Source organism: Rhea americana, unplaced genomic scaffold (genome assembly GCF_003343005.1).
Source record: "Rhea americana isolate MKP2758 unplaced genomic scaffold, rheAme1 scaffold_23, whole genome shotgun sequence".
In the NCBI taxonomy this organism is placed as follows: Eukaryota; Metazoa; Chordata; class Aves; order Rheiformes; family Rheidae; genus Rhea; species Rhea americana.
In genome coordinates this window covers 3,736,828-3,761,793 of record NW_028186346.1, presented here as the reverse complement: position 1 = coordinate 3,761,793, position 24,966 = coordinate 3,736,828, and the positions used below count along the sequence as shown (strand labels likewise).

At 38.7% G+C, this 24,966-nt stretch overlaps 1 protein-coding gene across 1 annotated transcript in view; it reads left to right on the top strand.

Annotated features, from left to right (window-relative positions):
* ABCC4 (ATP binding cassette subfamily C member 4 (PEL blood group)) overlaps nt 1-22,654 on the top strand; it is a 153,707-nt gene extending 131,053 nt beyond the window's left edge. Inside the window, exons 30-31 of the mRNA XM_085305956.1 lie at nt 14,507-14,641; nt 22,022-22,654. Of these exons, the coding sequence (XP_085162082.1) occupies nt 14,507-14,641; nt 22,022-22,129 (243 nt within the window). The 3' untranslated portion in view covers nt 22,130-22,654. The remainder of the gene's footprint in view (nt 1-14,506; nt 14,642-22,021) is intronic.
* Nucleotides 22,655-24,966: the final 2,312 nt, after the last annotated feature.

The following is a 24,966-nucleotide window of genomic DNA, read 5'->3' as shown; positions in this document are numbered from 1 at the left end:
TTTATTGAGCTTTTGTGTGTGTATGTGTGTGTGTGTGAAAATGAAGCACATTCTGGTACTTTTTACTGGGTGCTCCAAGCATTTTAAAATAAGTGATTAAGAGTTACAAAGTTGCCCGAAGTATGCACACATGGAAAAAATGAAAATCATGAAAAATCAGAAACATAATTTTTTAAAAAATGAATGAAGTCTACTGAGGTGAATGATGTTCTGAGGCATAGAATAGAGTAAATTGTGAAGTGAATGATTATAATTTACTTGCAAGGAGAGAAACTAGCCAAACTGTCATAATCAGTCATGTAATTGCAAGTGTTTAAGGTGTAATAAATAAATATTTTCTTCCCTGGTGAATACCTCCCCACAAATCTGATGGATATGTTGGTGTTTTCCACAACTAAAATGAACAAAAGACCCGTGAGGAAACAACTGTGACCTAATTAATAGCTGTGTGTGTTTGTTAGCTGTCCAAAGGTGTTTCTGTGGGTTTTGATTCATTAACTACCATTAACATGTTATGCACAGAATGCTCTTTCCATTAAGATGTTTTCTTAGTTGATCTTTAATATCATACAGTTGTGATGAAAAGTAAATGTTTCTGTTTACTTTTTTGCTAAAAAAGCATTTGAGCAAAGCATGGAACTTAGAAATCATCTTTATCTCCAAACTGTTTGGTGTCTTTTTACCAATGGTATAGCTATTCTGTTGCATTTTTAGAATCAGTATACTAGTTTTAACTTTATGTTGCTTCAGCTTATGCCCTACTAAGAGTTCTGCTTTCCTAAAAGGCCATTTATTTTCATGTGTTGTCTAGTGCAGTCTTTTTGGAATGATWTAATGACCTCTTTAGAATATGTTGCTTCATTTTTGATCTTAAGACTTCTGTAATTTTGGGGGACAAGGGAGGGCAAGAAGAGTAATGCAGAAAAAAGGAGGAAACTGACACACATGACCTCTTAAGAAATCTGTTTTCTTGACATTCTTATTCAGAGTAATTGATTCTGTTTCCATACAAACTGAAAATATTATAGTATATTAAGAATGAGCAGAGTTATGGCAGGTGTACTTTTGTTGTACTTTTATTATTGTTATTACTTTGTTTACTCAGGCATGCAGTTTCTAGTGGAGATAGAACAAAATTTTGAAAGAATAATGAAAGTGTGCATTAAAAATCTAATGAACAGGAATGTCCCTCTGGAACAACTAACAAATAAATGATTGCCATTAACAATAAAAATAACATTCATTGAAGACTAATTATTTACTTAAATATTAGGAAATTTGAAAAAACTTGGGTAAAGAAGGCTTTCTGTTTTAAAATTTTATCTCAAAAATATATTTTAATAATATACAAGTTTAACTTGTTACACATTCTTTTTTAGAGTAAAAATGCAAAAACTGAAGTGCATTGTTATTTCATTACCCACTGTTCTTAGAACTTTTGATTTTGTTTCCTATGTAACTGAGACCTCTAGATGCAGTAATGCCTTCATGTATAAGCCATCTCAAGTCCCCATTGTTTGCTATCAGGGTAAGMTTGATAGAAAAAATGGGTGAAGAAAAGCAAAAAGGGAACCTGACAGTTGGAATATTGACAACTGTCTTCTGACAAACCGTGAAGTTGTTCTTCAAGYAAATTTTGATCAAAATTGCTCAACTCTCTTGTCTCAATCGCAGAAATCCAAGCTTTACCCTTGAACAAGTCACATAATCTGAACGTAAGATAGAGTGGAGCTTTGCTTGCTTGYTTGTTTGTTTGTTTTGGACTGGTAGGGACCTCAGGAGATCTGTAGTCCAAAGCCCTGCTCAAAGTATGGTCAGCACTGATTTCAGACTAGGCTGCTCAGGGCTTTGTCTACTTCGATCTTGAAATCTCCAAGGATGGAGATTCCGCGGCTTCTCTGGGCAACTTGCCCCAGTGCTTAATTACCCCTGCCGTGAATTTTTTTTTCATTATATCCAGTTGGAAGCTCCCTTCAGTTTATGGTAATTGTTTCTTGTTTTCCCAATGTATACCTCACTAAAGAGCCTGGGTCCATCTCCTCAGTAACCTCCTTGTAAGCATGGGAAGGCTGCTCTTAGGTATTCCAAAGCCATCTCTTCTCCGAGGTGAGGAAGCCCTGCTCCCTCAGTCTCTCCTCCTGGAATAAATCCCCTGAGCTCCCTRGTCAGTCTGTGCTGGACTTCGTCCAGTTTGCCCTGGTCTTTCTTGTCAAGGGGGGCCCAAAACTGGACAGTGTATTTCAGAGTTGGTCTAATGAGCACTGACTAAAGCACTTCCCTAGATCTGCTGGTTATACCTCCTGCTGATACAGCCCAAGATACTTTTATGCTTTCTCGCTGCCATGGAGTGAGTTTGACTCATAATTAGCCAAATGTCCACTAAAACCCCAGCTCCTTTTCAGCAGAGGTACTGCCCACACAGTTACACCTCAGCTAGTACTGGTGCAGGGGGCTAGTGCGTCCCAGATGCAGGATTTCRTATGTGTCCATGCTGAATTTCATGAAGTTCCTGTTGGCTCATTCCTTTAGCTTGTCTAGATCCCTTTGAATGTCAGTCCTGCCTTGAGTGTATTGACTGCAATCCTCAGTTTGGTGTTGTCCACAAACTTTTGATTTAGTTCAATTTAATTGCTTATTAGGCTAGAACTTTCCACAAAGAAAATGCTCACCTTTAGGGTTAATTCAAACACTAGAAGAAAAAAAAGATAGACCAAAAAATAATTTTGAGGAAGTCATGAGAAAATGTCAAGTTGAATGAGTATGGAAATAGGAACTGAACGTGAACTGTTGCATGTCTGCTCACACCCATTGTAATAACTGGTTCTATTTTTGAAGAAAAGAAGAGCCTACTGGAAGAGGGGAAAAAGGGAAGAACAGAATACATTTTATACAACTGTAGACAAATCTGGCCTCAGGAGTTGTTTTAAATCTCGTTTGTTCCATTCCCCAAATCATAGCTCTGGTTTCATAATCCAGGTCACACCTTAAGAGTATTTCCATTATATCTATCTTAGTGATAAATACTTTTTATCAGAACTTCAAACACTTAAAATCATTGAGGGAAGAGCTGTATTGTGTAATGTGATACTCTCTAACCCAATCACCTCAATGAGTAATACTACATTGCACTTGCATAGGATCTTTCATCTGGAAATTGTAATGCTCTTTGCAAACATTAATTAATTAAACTTCAAACACCTGAGTGAGATAGAGAAGTATCCATACAATCTTTGGAACCAGAGTTGGAAAGACTTGTTTAGTCAGGCCATCAAATAATACTACCATAAAATTATAATCCAGTGCTTTTCAAACTTTTTTTTCCCTACATTACTTCAGACACTCATAGGACACCTTTTCATTTCCTTTTCTTCATTTATTTGAGAACCCAAGTTTTAACTCCTCCTGTCAGGTGCTTGCAGTATCTGTTCTAGCTATTTGGCACAGGCAGCCACTCTACTCCCTGGTAAAGTGTGATGACGGCAGAAACATTGCTATTGCCTCTTTCCTGACCGCAGCCTAGAGTGAGTGTCCATCCTGGGCAAAGCTTAATTCATGCTTGCTCCACTAGCCTCTCATCCCACATAACTTCCCCACAACTGTGGTGTGGCAGCAGCTCTTTCCCTGTCTTTTCCTCACCTTAGAGGGTGAGAGCCTTTTACCTAAGTCACCTCTGCAGCTCACCAAACTGAGCCAGGAGCAGCCTAGGGCAGCCAAGAGGCACCACTCCCAAGGCTTCCAGTGGAATCTCAGAAAATCCCCACCATCCGTTCCTCTTCCTCCTATCTAATTTCTTCTGCAGGTTGAGAAACCCTTCTTTATAAACCTTACTTTTACAAAGGAGAAAACAAAAGCATACAGAAATTGAGGCGTAGTGAATCAGTAGTAAATTAAGTATAGAATCATAGAATCAGTAAGGTTGGAAGGGACCTCTGGAGATCATCTAGTCCAACCTCCCTGCTCAGCAGGGTCACCTAGAGCACATTAGAGAGGGTTGCATCCAGGCAGGCCTTGAAGATCTCCGGAGAAAGAGACTCCACAACCTCTCTGGACAACCTGTGCCAGAGCTCCGTCACTCTCACAGGGAAGAAATTCCCCCTCACGGTCAGGCGGAACTTCCTGTGCTTCAATTTCTGCCCATTGCCTCTTGTCCTGTCACACGGGACAACTGAAAAGAGTTGCCCCTTTTCAATATATGAATTTTAGAAGAGCCTGATGTTCTAAATGCTATGCCATGCTATTTTTCTGTAGAAAATCTGTAGACTAGTCAAGATCTGTGCATTATCCAGTGACAAAGATGTCTCTCCCTAGAGACTTTTCGTATTGGTGCAATGCCCCTTTGAAATAGAAGCTCTGTGTAAACAGGACTTGATCTTGTAATTCAAAACTGTCATTCAAATAAGATGTTTTTCTTGAAGAGAAACATGGGAAGAGGTTTGATTTACAGGAAAACCTGTTATGGTTACGTCCTGAAATGTCTAATATTCAGGTTAACAATGCAATGTACTCCACAGTCATACCAAGAGTTCAAAACATAACTGGCCATTTTTCTGTTGAAACTGAGTTTGCTCCCCTTTCTTTATCAGAAGTATTACATCACATTGACTTCAGCTCCGTCTGTAAGTATCAAACATAGGTGCCAAAAAAGGTATCTTCTTCCTTTTCCGTTTCCCTTTTAAAGCCAGAGAGCTTATCAAAGTATTAGAATTGAGACTGATTCGGGGGGGGGGGGAAACAACTATATTCTGTGTCACTGTGTCACTGAGCTAGCAGTCAGGGCTGAGACAGTTCTGTTAATGGACACCTGGGGACATGGTGATGATGGCTTTGGGATGAAAACAGTCTTCCAGGAAGTCTCCATTTTCCCTCTGTCTGAGGAGGTCTGGACACAACACTCCACATTCCCAGGAAAATGCTGTGCCCACCAGGCTATACAGGGCAGTCAGGCTAAGGTCACTCTCTACCCTTCCTTTTGAAGCATTGTGCTGCCAGAAATGCAAGAGTCATGATGGAGTCAGAGGGAGAATAAAAATGAGGGAGTCTGGATCTACAGCCCAACGGGAAACAGAGCTCTTGAATTTGTGGATGAGCGCTGACTGCCCTGCTGATACCTTCACATAAGCTTTTACATCAGTGGCCCAGCTTTAGATGGAGAAGTGGAAAATGTAGGAAGGTAGTGGTGTTACCCTAAAAGTAGTAGTATTGGGTTAAAGCCATTAATGCTGTGGTCTGTTGGCTCTTCTTTCAATGGCATTTTTGCTGCCTATTTAAATACTACTGCTGGAAAATGTGTTTTACAGTAAAACTTACACAATCCCCTAAAGAGAATGTCTAAGTTGTAAGATGTCACAGAAATATGCAGTCCTAGTTACAAAACAGTCCTTTGTGAACACTGTGCATACTTCCCGGAGAGCTGACTTCTTTAGCTTAAGCATGTGCATGTAGGACTGCGCCTTTGGTGGAGAACTACCTGCTTTCATATACAGGTCCTCACATGCAAAATATGTCTAGGACAAGTCAGCTGGAAAAAGCCATAGATTTTTCCTGGAGCCCAGGATGATCTGGAAAAGTGTGCAACTTGCTGAAAAGTAGAAGCCTTTGAGCTGCATTCAGAGYTCTTGTTTAGTCTCTTAAAGTTCAAAGATGGGAAGAACTGCAAGGGCATAGAATGGGTGTTATTTATTGTTTACCACAGAAGCGGAAAGCATTCTTGACCTTATATTAACTCAGAATCCTAAGTGTGATTAATTATTAGCTGATATTCCACTTTTGCTGTTGAAATCTGTTAAAAGAATATAAAGGGAACTTGGTGGATTATAGCAGCTGAGTGAAAGCCAAATTTTCAAAACTAGGGATCAGATCCCTAAATTTATTTAGGCACCTAATTCTTCACTGAAATCTTGAAGTAGCTTGTGGATCTGGATTCAGTTGTCCATAGAGAAGTTGCAGCATTCATATTTGTGCACCTACCCATATTATTCTAAAGAAACAAATACTAGTAACTCCTTTTTTGACTGAGCCTCTGCCTTGAAAATACTGACTAGTGAATATTAGATGAAAATGATTTTTTATGCAAGCTAAGAAAAATCCCAGCTGTGCTGTGAGACCAAAATCTGTTGGATAAAAAAAGCATCAAGACTGAAATATAAAGGATAGTTGTAGAAAGAGAGGACCTGCATGGAGCAAAAGATTGAAGTTCATGGTGATAGCTTATACTGTGGAGGTGAAAGAATACTCAGTCTCAGGGTACTTCAGTATCAGTATCCCATAAAAACATTGCTTGTATATACGTGTTTTGTAAGATGACTGGTAAGTTGTCTGGATGTCCAGATTTTCAGGGTCCAGAAGATCAAATACAAAAACTTAGGAAAGATCTCAACACTAACTGTAGGGGCTGATCAGAAGTATTTCAAGGAGGCTCATTAGAGTTTTAATGCAGTTCCACCAGAAAATGGATGTGATTACCAGCCTACCTGCTTGGCTCCTACCTCTGTTGAAGCCCATCTGGCTGATGGAGAGGCAAGGGCTTGAGAACCTTTAGGTTCCTCTTTTCATTTGATGACCAAAGACTTTCAGAGTTTCTGGAAGAGCTGAATATTAGCAAGTGATTTTTTAGAAGTGATTGGTTTTGTTTTGAATCTGAACAATGCCAAGTTCCACAGTGCCCAGATCTTTTGAAATCCTCTGTTCAGCAACCCACAAGGGAGAAACAGATCCCCCAGTGTTCTTTCTTGGGATTTAATAGTTCAGCTTAACAAATATTAGCAGTGAAGGTGTTGTTTTCAAAGCTAAGTAATTTATGTATTTTTACCATTAAGAGAGGATGTTATATTGATGTTCAGGCCAGGTTTTTGCTGTGTGCCACAATCAGGTATCTGAGCAGGTATTGTCAACTGAAATAAAGTGTGTCAAGCATGGTTCCTCAGTTGTATGTATCACACCTGGTCCAACAGCCCTTAAAATGAGGAAGTTGAAATCTCAAAGAGCTTGAGAAGATACAAAGGTTGTTGATTCTCTTTGCCAGTATTAAACCACACCTCACCAAAAAGTTGGCATCTCTAAGTTCTTAAAAGCTGCTCCCAGTTTCAAGGGGGCCGCCCAACAAGATTCTTCTTTTGTCTAAATAAAACAACTAATTACAGAAGCAGTACTTCTGCTTGGGAGCATTCAGATGAGGAGCTGGATTTGAATTACTGCAGGAGGTCAAGGCAATGCTTGWGGAATCTTGATCTCTCATTCTGTCAGGCATTTCTGTGATGTATTTCCATCAGTATAAGGACAGGGCAATCAGATCATATTCCTTTAAAGGCCGTAGTACGGTATCCACACTGTACTGGTACTACTAGCAAATCTTTGGTGATAGGAGAAGAGTGTTTTTTTGCTTTCTTAGAAGTACAGTATTATTTTAAATGTAAATCAGTGCAGGACATGCTGGTGGCTGATGCTCTGAGTAGAGAATTTCTGTTAAGGTAAAACTTTGTGCATGGCAGCTGAGCCACAAATTCGTTGTCGTAAGAAGCTGATAAAACCAAGAGAGATGCTTAGTCATCTGCAACATTCTTTCTTAACCTTTTGAAAAGTATAATTTCCTGGTAGCTTATCTAACTTCATAAAACCTTCAAAAACTGTATTAAAAAGTGGAATTTCTTAAGCTGAAGTGTATCTTCTGACACTTCAGGTCCATCTTTGAGCTCTTCTTCAATCCACACTGAGAAGTGTGGCTTTACAGTGATGGAAACAGTCATTACTAATTGACCAAGGAAAAGTTTTTTCAGCATGTGCAGCTCTTGGTAGGAAGTGGCACTAGGTCTCTTCGCACTCTCTAAGGGAAAGGTTGAACTTGCACTGGTATAGCCAATGTTTTGAGATGAGGAAATTGAAGAATACAAAAGCCATCTGTAGCGACTGGTTAACAGGCATTTCTTTCTCCAACCTAGGTACARAAGGAGTTAATAGCAAATGATTATCACTAGAGTAAGACTCATTGCAGCATACATAATTTTGATTTTTTCCCCCACAACATTCCAGCCGGCCTACAGTACTGTGCAATCAGATGGAGAAAAAAGAAGGGTAGATTTTTAAATCTCTGTGAGAAAAGTGAAGATAACTGATATATAGAACAACTTACCAGGCAGTGCTGTACGCTCAGTTTTCCATGAATTGTATCAGTTTAAAGAAACCCCGCTAGTTCTGATTGCAGAACAAGAGGATTGAAATTCATGTGTGTATGTTTAGGGGAGTGCATATCAACTCCCGGTAATCAATGGCAGATTTGGCATTGTCACAGAAAAATAAGCTCTACTGAGGCAAAATATTTTTAAGTTTTGAAAATAATTATTAAAAGCATAAGAAGATAAGCACTCAAGTGTGCTCTGCGTTGTTCAGAGGGGAAAAAAGAGTACTCAGCTGGCACATGAAACATGAAATGTACATTATTTGACACCAAATCTGGCTGGGATTACTTGCAGAACGATTTGTATATGATGCCTAAAGGAGCTTGGGGAATGCTCAGATTAAATCTGAACACTAAAAAAGAACAAAACCAAAAGACTGCCACCCTCCCCCTCAAAAAAAATCATAATGGAAAAATTTAAAAAGCAACACCACCTTTAAAATGATTCCTGAATTATACCTGCACCTTTCTCAGTGGTCTTTAATATTTGCAAATGTGTTTAGGTAGATTGATATTTATAGATGACTCTTCAGAGAAGTATGTACATGTTTTTGATCTGTTTTGGCAAACCACRATGAGACAGAAGAGGCAGAACATACTTGCATCTGAACTTAATGCCAACTGGGGCACAGGCTGTTGACTCTTTCCCACAAAGCTATGTATTGTCTTTAGTAAACATATTTCTTATAATATGATGTAACTAGAAGCATCTCCTGAATATTTTTCTCTTCCCAGGACTTTATTGAGGATCATCTTGATGTGTACTCTCTGAGGAAAACACTCTTTAAAGTTGTATTCCTAGCAGAGTTTTGAACTCATTATAATAATTTTTTTGTTTGGTAGTGTCTTCTCCAAGTCTAAATTAAATCGATGTAATCCCTAGGAGATAATTTGCTTGAATTATTTTCCTTTTGAATAAAAAATAAAAACATTTATGATCAACTCTTAAATGTCCCATTTACCCTCTGGCCTTATGGTGAAGATGAACGGGAATAGGAATACTAGTCATTCCTCAATAATAATAGAAATAAATTCCCAAATTCCCATGCCCGCCTCCTCTGTTGCTGAATACTTCCAACCTTGTACTTTTTTTTTCTCATAATATTTTGTAACTATTGTTCTCTTGGTTTGTCTGCTTTTGTTGCTGAAAGTTAGGAAATGCAGGATTTAGAACTTTCTTTTTTGTGTCTGTGGATAGCCGTAAGTACTTGTTATTTGTTACAGCAATCTTAAGGGTATRTGTTCTTTCCTTTTCTATGGCTAGTGACACTTCTTTTACCTATATTAATCAACTAATCAATACTAAATTCACTTACAATGTGAATGTTTGCTTTTCAGAAGTCCTGTGTTGCAGAACAGTATAGATATTTACAGGATTCCTCAGAGAGAATAGGTACTGCCCTGTTTCTGCAGTCTGTGCAGAAATCTGGGCTATCTTTTTAGAATGTATTTTTCCTTTGCCTTCATTGCCCTATTTTTCTCCTCTTTTCTTTGCAAAATGGATCTCTGATTTCTTTTTCACTATATTATGTTTTCCTTTTGGTCTTTTTTTTTCCTTATTAAGTCAGGCACAAATGCCAGCATGAAAACAGCTACAGAAGTGGGTTGAATGTCTAAACTAATGTGACTGAGAGAAGAATTCTGCATATGAATAAAGCTCACTTAAACTAGCAGTTAAGCCAAATATTTGTGAGCTGTGCCTAGAAAGTCTGTCAGCCAACTCTGTATTTGCTGTGGATACTTTGGCTTTATTGTGCTGTTATTTCATACCTCGATTACTAAACACTCCTCTCCTCTTCTCTTGTCCGTAGGGAGCAGAGTTGATACATTTTTAAAAAAGTGAGATTATGGAATGGAAATATTGCAAAGTGTGGGGGGTTGGGGAGTTTARACAAAGTAAAGGTAGATTTCTTGACAGAGTACAGTTGAGGCAAAAATGGATCACTACATTATAGTAGCCAAACTTTATACAATTTTAGTTCAACAACATTTTTGTGGCATAAGCAAATAGCTCTGCTGTGATGGCGAGTGTTAACATAACAAGACATTGATGTGGCTAGTACTCTATTTTCATGGTTGCTTTTGCAGGTCACTCAAATCCAAATCACTCCTTTTCTGTTTCTCCCCCCCTGCCCCGCCCCATATTTCTATATTTTTAATCCCACTCTTTCTATGCTGTTCTGTGCCTCCATGTCAAACGAAGTGCTATTCAGGACTATTTTGCCTTCTGCCCAGCATGGTGCTTGCCCTCCTAAAAATTTCGTGGCTGTGATGAGCAGTCACTGTCCCAGACTATTCAACCCAAATAAAACATTAGATGGAGTGGAATTAGATGGCATGGGGATTCTACTCAAGAGCAGTATCGTATTTAAGCACTGGTAGAACATAAAATGTTTTAACAGTGCTTCTTGAGTAAAGATAATTTGGATAGATGTAAGTAAAGATCAGTTTCACCATACACGAGGAGCGGAGTGAATTCCACTGAGTAAGAATTTTCCTGTATGCAATCTTTTACATGATCACCAACATCCCATTTTGTAAATTTTATACTGCAGGAGTTACTCTTCCACTTGAGAAAATGCTGTTGAAGTCGTAAGACTCTGACTACAAAGGCAAAAATAGTGCAGAGAACATAAAAGTGGCTGCCAGTGTAAGGCAGTGGAGAATCTGGCCCTGGTGCCAGATTTGCATAATCTCTTTACATAAGAGTGCTTTGGGATTATAGCTTTTAGTGTTTATTTTTTTTTACTCTGAGATGTCTAATTACTTCACAGACTGTTAACACCCCCAGCACAGTTATGAGGCTCCATTTGGTCTGTTCTGCAAATGGTGAGATTGAGGAACTGAAAAGTTAAATGATTCCTCCAAAATCTTTGTCTCTCAAAGATCTATGTTAAAGTTTATAATGAAATCGTGGTCTGATTTTAAGTCCCATACTCTATTGTATGTCCTCTTGAATCACTGTGCCAATAAGATTTTGCAAGCTACAAGCTTCCCTAGCTTTACTGTATCAAGTTCCACAGGTACAACTACCTGAGAATGTGCCTGGGTTTAATTCAGTCATATTATACAGTGATAAGAGTTGCATGCAAGTGGATCAGAAAGTATGTGGCTAGTAAATACCAGATTCCACCTTTCCTRAATGATTAGCTTGCTTTTTGAAGTCCTAATGATTTTAATTTGGCTTGGAGTCAGTAAGAGTATGCAAAGCCTTAGCAAAAGTATCTGTTGGTTTATTTAAATTTTATCGGCATTTATTTCTTCAAAGAAGGTACCTATCTCTTTGTCTAAGCACTTTTTAATAAACGTATAGATACATAAATGTATAGCTCCCAAGTGAATCAACTTAAGTTCTCTCTATTGTCAAATAGATGAAAGCAGTTAATAGAAATGTTTTTTTTCCTTAGTTAATCGGTGCATCGAGTATTCCTGACTTGTAAGAACAATATGTTATCCRTTCTGTTTCATTGAGGTTTATTTATTTATAATTTTAAAAAAGTAACCCATTTTGTTTTTCCTGTATTTGTTCTATTTTCATGACACAAGTTTGTATTTTTATTTCTCAAGAAAGCACATTAATAGCTTAATGATTTGTTTAAAATATGAACGTAATTTTTCTAGATGCAAATTGCCCTGTTTCTCTTTTCGACTTGGCTGTTTAAAACCTGTCAGGGAGGAGTAAATTTCTCCTTTTTTCCCTCTCAGGTTCTTTGGAGGAGAAAGTTTGTCCTTGTTTATGATTATTTCAAATATTTGCAAAATTATTGTTAATTTAGCAGAATCTGTATACTGTGGTAATAGAAAATTTTAACAAGCCTACTTTTCTACATAGTTGTTTACTGGTGAGAGAGACACATTTAATGAGTATGTTTTTTTCTTCAATTCTCAAGACTCGGTTTCATAATCTTGTGCAATGCTGAAGAAAAATTACTTTTTCAAGGCATCTGAGATGTCCTATAGTGTGGCATCTCAATTCAATTAGTATGTAGAACTATTTTGAATTACTGCATTCTTAAGGAAGCTGTTGTTAACTGTGACTTAATGAAGTATGATAAAAGATTGTGAGGAAAATTATATTATTAATTTATCTTCAAATATTCAAATTATATGGGATAAAACTAAGTGTACTGAAATATCTACATGTGTACAAGAAATGCCTTTGTAGATGAAATACTGTATCTGTTGTGTATTAAATTACTACATACTGTGCTGTGTAGTGCTACTGGTGTTGTAAAGCTTTTGTGCTAGCACTTTCTTCAGCTGTACCAACCAGTACTGGAAGTCTCTTGCAGAGGAAATCACAATATAGGCTGATCCTCTAAGATAGGAGCTTTTGAAAATAGAAAATAACTTTTGTAAGTTTCTCTGCAAGCAATATATAAAATTAGGTACAATTATGCTGTTATTGTTGGCTGAGTTGTTATATGTTTTAATGTGATATGCTTAACTGAATGGGAAGCTCAGAGGTGGGAGTCTTTCACTTGATGTTCAGTCCTTCATGTCAGACAAGTTGAGAAAAATCTCAGCAGTGCCTGATTTTTGCAGCCAAATGGGTTGGCTCAGCTGTCTGACTTTGTAGTGTATTTTGTCATTAACAGGTGCCTAGTCTGCTTGTAGATTCAGCCGAGCTCTTGGCCTTCTAGGATGTTTTGCCTTAAGGAGTTCCACGGGCAAGTTGCACATGCTTGAAAGTTGCCTCACAACACTTTGAATTTATCTCCAAGCTTGCTAGAGCTTCCTCTTTCAAACATAAATTTGCAAACTATTTTTGTTATTTTGGAAGTTGTCCTCGTGATACCTTTTATTCATTTCTCTCCTGAAAGGAACAGCTGCAGTTTTTTAGAACTTTTTTCCTACAAGTATGTACACCACAACTATGGCTTTGGTTATGAGTCCTTGAAGTCCCTCTGTTGTGGCAATATCTTTTTCAGTAGTATACATGTGAATGTTTTTTATTTATATAAGAACAAAAATATTTTCTGTATTATTTTCTCACGTAAATTTTTTTTTAAACTTTGCTACTCTGTACTAAACTTATACACTGATATGAAATCTCTTTTTGAGTCAATACCATTAATTTATAAGCTAGTTAAGTATTTGACTATATTGCTTTTGTCAATATTGATTTTTCCCTGCTATTGTGTTGTTCATTCGTTTAGGTTAGTTAGGTTTATCTGAGTATCTTTTGGTCTAGACTTACCTGCACCCTTTTGTGTCATTTGGAGGTTTGTCACTTTGCTGATAGCTCCTTTTTCTGATGACTAACACATATGTAGCTACCCCAGAATGCTATGGTACCTACCAGTTCCTAGCCACCAAGCTTTCCCCACAGCAAAAATGCACTGTTTATTTCTAATCTTAGTTTTCTATTCAAGTTCCTGAATATTTTTTGTCTGTTGTGGCATGACTGTTTAGTCACATCAGATACATTTCTGAAAATCCAAATAAACCATTTATCCTTTACTTTTCTTCTGGTGCATTTGAAGAATTCTATCAGATTTTTGAGATACWTTTTTTTTTTTTACAACTAGGGGGAACAGTTACTGCTTGTGATCTGGTGTATGTCTTATATTTCTGTTTTAATGATGTTTTTGACTAAATTACTGTCTCATCTAAAAAACTATACTGATCTGAAAGTTTCCTGCATGATCCCTTAAGGCTTTCCAAAATATAAGTGCAGTATTTGCTGCCATACAGTCCGTAAATAGAATCACTAGTATGAGAATATTTTCTTAGAGGTGCAGGCAGCTTATTCTTAAATTCTTGTAATAGTTTTGACTGTATATATCCTCTGTGGCCTAATAATGACTTAATGCATGTTTAATTTCTCTATTATTTTTTCCTTCTCTCCTCTTCTTTTTGAGTACCTTTGTTCCTGGTGCCATCTCACTTTTTTTTTATGTGGAGAGAATAGGTTCAGGGTAGGTATTTTTCTAATATGTAGTTGGCAAAAAATGGTGCAAGACCCTCGTTTTCTTTAATTATGTCTTCACCTCTTCTAATCCAAAAGACTTGCTTATTCTCCCCTAATCATCTCAGTTGTTATTGTTTGTTTTATACCTACAGCTGTTTATTTCAGAAGCCATTTTAGGCCTCTCAGCAACAGGCCTTTCTTTTTTTCTTACACAATGAATCTTACCATCTGCTTTGTTGGTTTCACAAGCATTGTATTTCCATATTCTGCATAACTTTGCGTTGGATTCCGGTAGGTAGAATGACTGTAGGGCATTTTAAAATTGTACAATTSGTCTATAAACTGAAAAAGAGTTTTGAAGTGCTGTTTGAAGACTGCGTAAGATTTCATTGACTGTGAATTCATTTCTGTTGATTTCACAGGTTTTAGATGCAGGAAGACTAAAAGAATATGACGAACCTTACATTTTGCTACAGGAAAAAGATGGCTTGTTTTACAAAATGGTGCAACAAGTGGGCAAGACTGAGGCAGCTTCTCTGATGGAAACAGCAAAACGGGTAATTTTTAAAAAAGTATTAATTAAATTTGTCTCTGCAGTTTGTTTTTTGCAAGTTTGCATATCCAGAGTTACTGCAGGCCTTCCCCTACACTTAAGAATCTGTCAGCTTTGCAAGGCTAAACCATCGTTTTCAGTGCTTTTTTAGTGGGATATACACAGACTTCCAAATGATACATGTATTTATGTATCCTGAGTTGACAGACTGTTTGGATTTCTTGCATCTATCTGTATGTACACACAGTGGTAAGTGTTAATAATATATGACATACCCTCCTGTAGTAGGCCTTGGTCTTACAAAAACTTGTAAAAGAATGTTAAGGCTACATAGTCCAGCATTCAGTTCTGTTTTTTTGTATTTTTAAAAGATCTCATGCAATTTTTTGTTTCAGGATCAGCATCTGTGCRTTGTTTCATTGTCTTTAAAAGTGAGATCATGTTCTTATTTTTGTGCTTTTTCTTCCTTTGTTCTTGTACCCTTGCTTCAGTTTACACATAGAATGAATGCTGCTCAATTAAGAAATAGCCACTGAATGTTTTGTTATATTCTTGCTCCTTACAAGGCTGTTTGCCTGCTTACTACTTACTGTTCAAATCCTACTCAGAGTACAAAATTATTAATATAGTTAATAGGGGTGATGAAGAACAAGTTAAGAGCTTATGGGTAAGGATTAAAGGGCAGGGTAACATGGGAGACACTGTTGTGAGTTTTACTGCAGCCCAGCTGATCAGGAAGAGGATGTTGATGAGGACTTATATAGGCAGCTGGAAGAAGCCTCTTGATCACAGGCCCTGGTTCTCATGGGGGATTGCAACAGCAAGCTGGAAAGCTAGGCACAAACACTCCTGCAGAGCACTGGTGATAACTTTTTGACACAGGTGGTGGAGAACCCAATGAGGAGAGGTGTGCTGCTGGATCTTATACTAACAAACAAAGAAGGACTGGTTGGAGATGTGAAGGTCGGGGGCGACCTTAGCTGCAGTGACCATGAGATGGTGGAGTCCAGGATCCTGTGTGGAAGAAGCAAGACAATAAGTAGGATCACAACCCTGGACTTCAGGAGAGCAGACTTTGGCGTCTTCAAGGAGGAATCCCATGGGTTAGGATCCTAGAAGGAAGGGGAGTCCAAGAGAGCTGGTTAATATTCAAGCATCACTTTCTCCAGGCTCAAGATCAGTGCATCCCTATGAGTAAGAAATCAAGCAAAGGGGGCAGGACATGCAAGGATGAACAAGATGCTTTGGCAGACAGAATAAGGAAATACACAGAATGTGTAAAAAGAGACAGGCCTGTTGGGAGGTACATAGGAACATTGTCAGAGTATGCAGGGAAGCGACGAGGAAGATTAAGGCCCATTTGGAATTAAATTTGGCAAGGGATGCTGAGGACAACAAGAAGGAATTCTTCAAATACATCAGTAGCAAGAGGAAGACTAGGGAAAATGTGGGCCTGCTGCTGAATGGGGTAGTGAGTGCCCTGGTGATGAAGGATACAGAGAAGGCAGAATTACTGAATGCCTTCTTTGCTTCTGTCTTCACTGCTAAGGGCAGCTCTCAGGAATCTCGCACCCAGGAAAAAAGAGAGAGTCTGGGGAAAGGAAGACTTTCCTTTGGTCAAGGAGGATTGGGTTAGAGATCATTTAGGCAAACTTGACACCCACAAGTCCATGGGCCCCCATGAGATGCACCCACGAGTGCCGAGGGAGCTGGTGGATGTTATTGCTAGGCCACTCTCAATCATCTTTAAGGTCGTGGAGAACAGGAGAGGTGCCTGAGGACTGGAAGAAAACCAGTGTCACTCCAGTCTTCAGGAAGGGCAAGAAGGAGGACCCAGGCAACTAAAGGCCAGTCAGACTCACCTACATCTCTGGAAAGGTGATGGAATAGCTCATTCTGGATGTCATCTCCAGACATATGGAGGAGAAGAAGGTGATCAGGAGTAGCCAGCATGGATTCACCAAGGGGAAATCGTGCTTAACCAATCTGATAGCCTTCTAGGTTGGCATGACTGGCTGGGTAGATAAGGGAAGAGCAGTGGACGTTGTGTACCTTGACTTCAGCAAGGCTTCTGACACTGTCTCCCATAACATCCTCCTAGAGAAGCTCAGGAAGTGTGCGTTGACGAGTGGACAGTGAGGTGACTTGAGAACTGGCTGAAAGGCAGAGCTCAGAGGGTYGTCATCAGTGGTGTGGAGTCCAGTTGGAGGCCTGTGGGTAGTGGCGTCCCACAGGGCTCAGTACTGGGTCCAGTCTTGTTCAGCTTTGTCATCAATGACCTGGATGAAGGGACAGAGTGCCTCCTCAGCAAGTTTKCTGATGATCYCAAGCTGRGAGGAGTGGCCGATACACCAGAGGGCTGTGCTGCCATTCAGAGAGGCCTGGACAGGCTGGAGAGTTGGCTGGAGAGGAGCCTTGTGAGGTTCAACAAGGGCAAGTGCARGGTCCTGCACCTAGAAAGGTGTAACTCCACGCACCAGTACAGGTTAGGGATTGACCTTCTGGAAATCAGCTCTGCAGAAACAGACCTGTGGAGTCCTAGTGGACAAGTTAACCGTGAGCCAGCAATGTGCCGTTGTGGCCAAGAGGGCCAATGGTCTCCTAGGGTGCATTAGGAAGAGCATTGCCAGCAGGTGGAGGGAGGTGATCCTGCCCCTCTCCTCCACCCTGGTGAGGCCTCACCTTGAGTCCTGTGTCCAGTTCTGGGCTCTTCAGTACAAGAGACACACGGAGCTACTGGAGAGAGTCCAGCGTAGGGCTATGGAGATAATCAGAGGACTGGAGCACCTGCCCTATGAGGAATGGCTGCAAGATCTGGGCCTGTTTAGCCTGGGGAAAGAGAAGACTGAGGGGGGATCTTAYCAATGTGTACAAGTACCTGAAGGGAGGGTGTCAATAGGGTGGGGCCAAACACTTTCCCATGGTGCCAAGAGACAGGACAAGAGGCAATGGGCATAAACTGAAGCACAGGAAGTTCCACCTGAATATGAAGAAAAACTTCTTTCCTGTGAGGGKGAGAGAGCACTGGCACAGTTTCCTAGAGAGGCTGTATAGTCTCCTTCTCTGGCAATATTCAAAGTCTGCCCGGATGCCATGTGCTTTAGGTGACGTGCTTGAGCAGGGATTTGGACTAGGTCTGCAGAGATCCTTTCCAACCTCAAGCATTCTGTGATTCTCCGTAATTGTCAGCGTTCCTCTGGCAATCAAGATGTTTAAGAAACATCAGTGCATTGATTTTCATAATACACCTCTGAGGTGAGGCTATATCATCTCCGCTTTTCAAATATAAAGGTGAAGCAGAAGTAAGAAGATAAAAAGTGACCTGTGTTTGACGAGCTCATTTAGACTAGTTTTTGGCTTGATTTCTATTTTTGTGATAATTTAATGCACAGGATGTCCAGAGCAAGGTTTTAATTTCCCTCTGTGCCTGTGAAAGCTGAGCACTGTTACTGCTGAGACCCCCAGTGCTCAGGTTGGGAGCAACATATTCATATAACATTACTTTCTGTGTGCAAGTAGTAAGGTACTGATGTTAGACATGTAGGGTCATAAGAGAGACTTTTTAGTGTAAGAGGTAAAGGTCTATCTCTAGTCCCTATGCTTTCCTCTTCTCAAGCTGCTTGATGTCTGGAGTAGAAGAATGGCAACAAACACTGAAAAGTATTTCTTGGGGAAACAGGAGAGGAATAGGCAAGAAGCAGTGCATAAAGACGGGAAATGAAATGACAGGTGCCTGGCTACAGTAAAATAGTAGATTTCCAGGTAAGAACAGATACATTACTGGCATCTTGGAAAAGCCTGAAAAAATGTGCTATCGCGGAGGCTAAATGCTCCTTTCTTAAGGCTATTTTACTGGACTTTTTGAAGGTTAGGAAAGAAATTTCTACTCATTAGGATTTTTTCAGAGGAACTAAAAAAAATTTTTTTAAGGGAGTTTTTGAGATGAAGCTTTGTAGTTAAGAGCATACTCTAAATTCATGTGTAGTACACATTGCATAAATCTGGAAACAGCTTTTTCCTTGACTAGACTGTCAAATGAGTCCTGCTGTCCTCCTCAAGTGCTGCARTGGAGCTTCTTGTATTTTATTACTACTGTGTAATGGGTTAGCCATGTTTTTCATGGTATATGTATGACAGTCTGGAGCTTAAATAAATTATATTACAAATGATAGATTCAAATTCATATGACCAATGTTTGTAAAGTGAAGGCCAACTTTCTAAGATTTGATCCTTGGAATGGATAGAGGTGAGGCTGTCTAGCTGTTATCTGTAGAGATGTAGYCATATCGTGCTGTCTTCCCTCCCTTCCCTGCAGCCCTCCCCAATTGTACAATTGCATTCAAAGATAATTCAAAATGTATAAAAATAATTACTTGATGTTACTTGCCCATATAGTCATCTGCAGTTACCACATCAATGTTAAGTGATTTTGTACAGGAAGGGAAGAGATCCAGGAACCAGTCTCTGCTGAAATGTGGTTTGATGAAAAAGTTTGCTAACTCCCAGGCTGGAAGGCAGATACAAGCTTTAGCATCTGCCAAGAMTGCAAAGCGTGGTGCTTATCCACACTCAGTCCCCAAAAATGGGAATTGAGAGACTATATCTCTAGTCAGCAGCTATCCAGAAGCACAGTTACAGTTCTTTCTGTTCAAATGACTTGGACATTAATTCAGGGTTTTCTTTATTGAAGTCTCTTGTGCTTCATGCATACTTTCAGAGAAGTTACTTAGTCAGAAGAGCTGATTCTTGTGGCTGTTCTTTTTACACTTTATAAGACTGTTACATGGATTGCTCTTGGTCTCATACATTCCTACTGTGGTTAATAAGAATTGTTTTTATGAAGAACAGCTTTTTTTTTCTGTTGTTGAAAAACAGCATGCTGCACATTAAAAGACATGGTAATATGGTGCATGTATGTGTGTTTCAAAAGGCATTACAGTGAATTGCTAAATAAAATAGCTTGGAATGGGGCCATGCTTTGACAATGATCATTTGATTTATTGCATTTTGGACCTGAATCTTGGGCAGAATGTACTTGTATTAAGAGCTTCTTTCAGTAAGGTGAGACTTCAAATACATTTTTTGGAACAGTATACCTTCTGTATATATTCTTTAAGTGCATGTAACGCACATATGAGTAACCATCACAAACAACTAGAGACTATGCACTTCAAATCAGAAGCCTAATTTTCTGAAAAATCTCTTAAGTGTCTTCCTAGCTAAGCATTGCAAGATTCAGCTCTTCAAGATCACTGTAACTCCTGAAACCTTAACTCAGTCTTCCAGATGGATCCAAACTTGCTATTTGTGTGTCTGTTTTGGTCAATGAGTATCCCTGATTTTTGCACAAATGCTGAAGAAAACAACCTCAGTACAGCTCAAGCTGGAGATTGCTGGGTATATTCTAGGCAGCGCACTGCAGTAGGACACCACTGGAGTTGTCTTCAGGATGGCGCCCTCCGAGAAAGCTGTCTTTATCTTTGCTCKGTTTACAAGATGCTATTGGGAGAAAATCCTAAGGGAGAATGAGATACAGTCATCAGGCAGTTAAGTGGGCTCAGTTATTCAGATAAACAATACTTAATATGTTCTGTTGAGAGAAGCTTTTCCATGAACTTTGGTGGCAGCGGGATAGGGCTGTTTTTCTGTCAATCAGTTTTTGAATACTTTGAGGCAAAAGTAAAGATGATTTTGTATTAAAGCTCTGACAGATGTGTAAATATTAAAATATTAGCTGTTATCTCACCTCAGTGATTACTTTTTAAGGGATTGCAACTCTGTTGGCAATGAAAGAAGCTTGAATAAAGACTTGAGAGTTTAATATCTTGAGGGATTGGGCCCAGGGGAAGAATTGCAATGAGACAATTGAAAAGCAGCTGCCATTTCATTATGTCTCTAGTAATGTGCCAAGGTTTTCTATTAACTTAAAAATCGTATTCAAAAGCTGCAGTAAAAGTATGTCAAAGTTATGTTTTCAACCAGGAAAATGATGGCAATATGCAGCTGAGGTTCCAATCTCTGCAGCCTGTATGCAGCCAGGCACCTGATTAACTTTTCTCTGTTGCATCCTGTTGTGGCTGGTTACTGAGGAATGCTTCTTAACAGGACTTCCATTTCTTTTGTTGATTCAAATCAGACCTTAATATTATTTGAAAATTCTAAAGATGCATATAAAGTGTGTTAATGTGTGTACACAAAAGAAGACAGTGGTGCTTTCAAGAGTGCTTGTATAGTGTAACTATTTCCTTTTTTTATCCCACGTCTTATTCATATATATGAAAAGAACATTATTATCAAACAAACTGAACTTTGTTGACAGCACTCCCAAATATAAATTGGAGAAATGTTTCATAAACCCTAGAATGAGTAATATGAATATGAGACCTAACTCGTGACACGTGTCAGCTTCAGAGAGATAGTGTATTTTCTGTTTTTAAAGACTCAAACAAAACTTTCCACATTCTTCTTTGAAAAAATTGCATTTGAAGTCCTTTTTCACCCAAACACATTTTTAGATAAGAGCATACAAGTCTTGACATTATTTCATTTTGTTATGCGCATCTGTCAAGGAACAGAGATATGATACAGCTACTAAAAACTGATGATTGTGGAACAGTGAAACTTGACAGCATTTCATTTCCTTTATGTTCTGATTATACATTTATCAGGAAACCTGTATCTCTTCTAGTTCAGCTGGAAATTGGTAGAATTCAAGAACTCAAAGGCTTGGCAAAGAACTGTCCTATTATTTGGTATCATCTTACATTTTAGAGAAGTTGCTAGGTTGAGTCATTGTTAAAGCTTTTGCTTCTTTCATTATTGTGATTCACTATCCAGAGATCACATTTCTATAGGCCCTATAACTGCTCTGCAGCACAAATTAAACGCTAGGATATTTCATACATATACTACGAAGTTTCAATGGTTGTCAATCATAGTTTGTAAAATATAGGGATTACAACCTGATATTAACATCCAAATCCATTGTGTTCATTTTATGGGTGAAAATGAGAAACCCTTGTGCAGACGCAAGATTTCACAGCTTCTTTGTCACCCTGTTTTTAATTTATCTCCATGTTTTAAGCTAGTAAAATGATTTTACTTATCAGTTTAATGTAAAGAGATAACACATATCTGTTTATCTGAATTATCAGAATTTGAGTGGATCTACAGGTTGTGTGAGTTTTTCTCTTTTTTATAATGTAAGATCATACTGCAATTTTACTAATTTTTCAGTGACACTTAATGCCACTAATGTAAACTTCCTGCTTTGATTCCTTATTGAAATGTATTTACTTGTGTTTACTTGTGTCAAATTTTATCTGAAACTAAATTTAAGGTATAGTAATTTATAGTTACTTACAGAATGTAATATTTGTCTTAGGTTTACTTCAGTAAGAATTATCCAGAAGTTGTTCAGAATGGTCAGCTGGCCATGGACTCTTCCTTGGATCCTTCCTCAGGAGTATGCATCACCGAAACTGCACTGTGATTCCTGACAACCACAGTTGTTTCCTAGAGAACGTAAACTTGAGATCATCTGAACTCAGTGACTGATGGTGTTTGAAAGCTCAGCCGTGGAGAAGAAGGAGGGCAATTCTTTGCACTGGATATCCTTTCTATTTAATATTGAGAAGAAATGTTTTCTCTGTGCCTGTTTCTTTAATTTCAGTGCAATATATGTTTTCCTTTTCAACTAAGTATGTTTTTATTGCTAAGGAAATTAGGCAGACTCAGTTTTTATTTGAAAGCCATGTGATAGAGATGTCTTTTATTTAAACAGGTGCAGGACACCTAGCAGATTTAGGGTGCATTTTGGGAGCCTATTAAAAATTTGAGATGTATCCTTTTTCTCTTTTGGAAATACTTTGAGAACAAGCAAAACCAAAATTTGTTCAGGGTCACTTTAACACAATAACTAGATCTAAACAACAGATTTGATTGTGTACAATTTAGTTGTCTAATGCAACTGTATTTCTACTTGTCTTGCAGATTGGTAGAAACAAGAATTAAACAAGCCAAAAAGCTTTTCTTTTTTATAGCAAAAAGTACTATATACTTATTTTTTTGATAAATAATTCAGATAATACTGCCCAAGTTGAGTGTAAATATTACTTTTTTTTGCTGAAATCCAAATGCTGAAAAATCAATATCAATCTTCTATACTTTAGAAGAAAATTACTAAATTTGCACTGAAGAAATATTTAAATAATTTAACATACATTCCTTTTTTTATCCAGGTTATCAAAGAAAGAAGTATTAAAATAACTTGAGGAAATGTTTGAATGACATGTCATTATACGTAAATACCATGTAGTACAAAGTTATCTTCAGCACAACACATTGAAATGTATACATTATTTGCATTTATTGTGCCTTAATATTTGTGCCTTCAAGCCAAAGCTATAACTGCAGGGTACACAACAAATTAATTAAGTATACTTTACAAATATTTAACCTTAGTATATTTAAAATTTTGCATCAGGGGTTCTCTTGAACTCAAGCTGTTTGAAGCTACCATCTTACTGGAATAGGTAGGAAAGTACAAGTTGTAGTTTTGAATGGCTGTTGCTGGTAGTGAGAAGAATGCAGTGAGAGAGAGAGATTCTGTGTTCGTATGTTATGTCCTGATTCAGCCAAGCACTTTAGCATGAAGACACTACTCCTATGCTTTAAAAAGTCAGGCAAGTGCTATGCTGCTTCAGATTTTTTCATATTTAGTGAGATGCCTACTTTTTGAGGTCCAGTGCAGAATAAATCTTGCTGCTTAAATGACACAGGAAAGACTAGAAAGTAACAGATCTTTTCAGGATACAGAAAATAGTGTGCTCTTCAGAAAATTTTGAAGATGCTCACTATCACTGCTGTAAAATAAGTATTGTTTATACAAAGAAAAAGGTGATCTAAAACCAAGGCAAACTCAACTGTTTCTCATTTCAAGCAGTTCTACCAGCAATATATGACTCATACAAAATTACTCTCTCCTTATCAGGGACTAAAATTGAGGCCAAAACCTCTGCCTCAGCATAAGGGCTAACCTAGAAGGTCTTTGTCCTGCACAGAAACCCAGTCCAGTGGCAAGAAGCAGAAGCTTCATTTCTTTCAGGGAACACCTTTCCTGCAGCCGGTCTCGCGGTCCTGCTGCAGAATACTAGGAGAGAGATGAGTACCACTTGCTGCCGGTACTCCCTGGGTTTCTCTTCATCCCCTTCAGTTTGAAGAGGAGCACAGAAAGCCACAGAGCTGTGGTGCAAGAGATGCAGCACTGCTCATGGTGGTTTCATGAGCCACAAGGGTCCACCTCTGCTTTCCTTGGTTCTAGTTTTCTGGCTTGCACAGGGGTAGCAGCCGGTTTTCTGGTAACAGTCTCTTGTGTTGTTAGCAGAAAAAAAATGAAATACTTTGTCCTTAGGCTACTTTTTTTNGGAGAGGGGGCAGGTTTTAACGCTTTTTCTTTGGTGTGTAGCACCTTACGCATTGGCCATTTTGATGGCTAATGCCATCAAAATCAGTGGAACTGAGCTTCACTCGATGCAGAACATGAGCCTTGTGCAATGTCTGGTGCTAAATAAAAGAGGATTAGGGATACATGCCTGTCCTCAAAGCCAAATGGCACAGATCAGCTCATGTAAGCAGTGCTTCTGGCTAACCCCTTCTTGAGCACACCAGCCAGGTCCACATTGCATATCAGTTGACTCTTGATCTCCTCCAGGCCCCTGTGATCCCCCTGTGGACCTAATTCACAATTATTATCCTGTATGCTTTGTTTTGTTTTTGCACTTTTCAAGTTCGAAGTGTCAGAAATAAGGATATTCTGCAGCTCAGTAGAGTTATGTTTGTATAGCAGAGGTACCTGAAGATGTAAAGAAGCATTTCAGTGTGTCAGGTCACCTGGTATGATGCTGGGGGACTGTGCAGGGAGTGAAGAGAGTCCAAGCTGGCATGATCTAGTCTCTGCTGCCTTTTGGAAGGGATCCGTAGTGTGAACTATCTCAGGCTCTGCCCAAGCTTTGTCGCAGAGATACCTAGCTGGAGCGATCCGAAAAAGAGCTAGAGATGARCTGACCATTAAGTGGAGTAGGCATGTTGTGAGGCCTGGTGCTTGAGCTTATTTGTGTTTATCTTTTTTTATTGACCAGCTAGGACATACCCACAGAGTCTAATCTTGTTTGACAGTAGCACAATCTTAATTTCTAAATAGTTCTTACTAGAGGAGAAATACTATGTGTAATACATGGAGACTTTTATGTACTCTAAGAGAACAATGCATTCTCCTGGCCCTGTGTCTTCAGGTTTTTTCTTTTATCAAAATCAAGGAGAAATATGTGT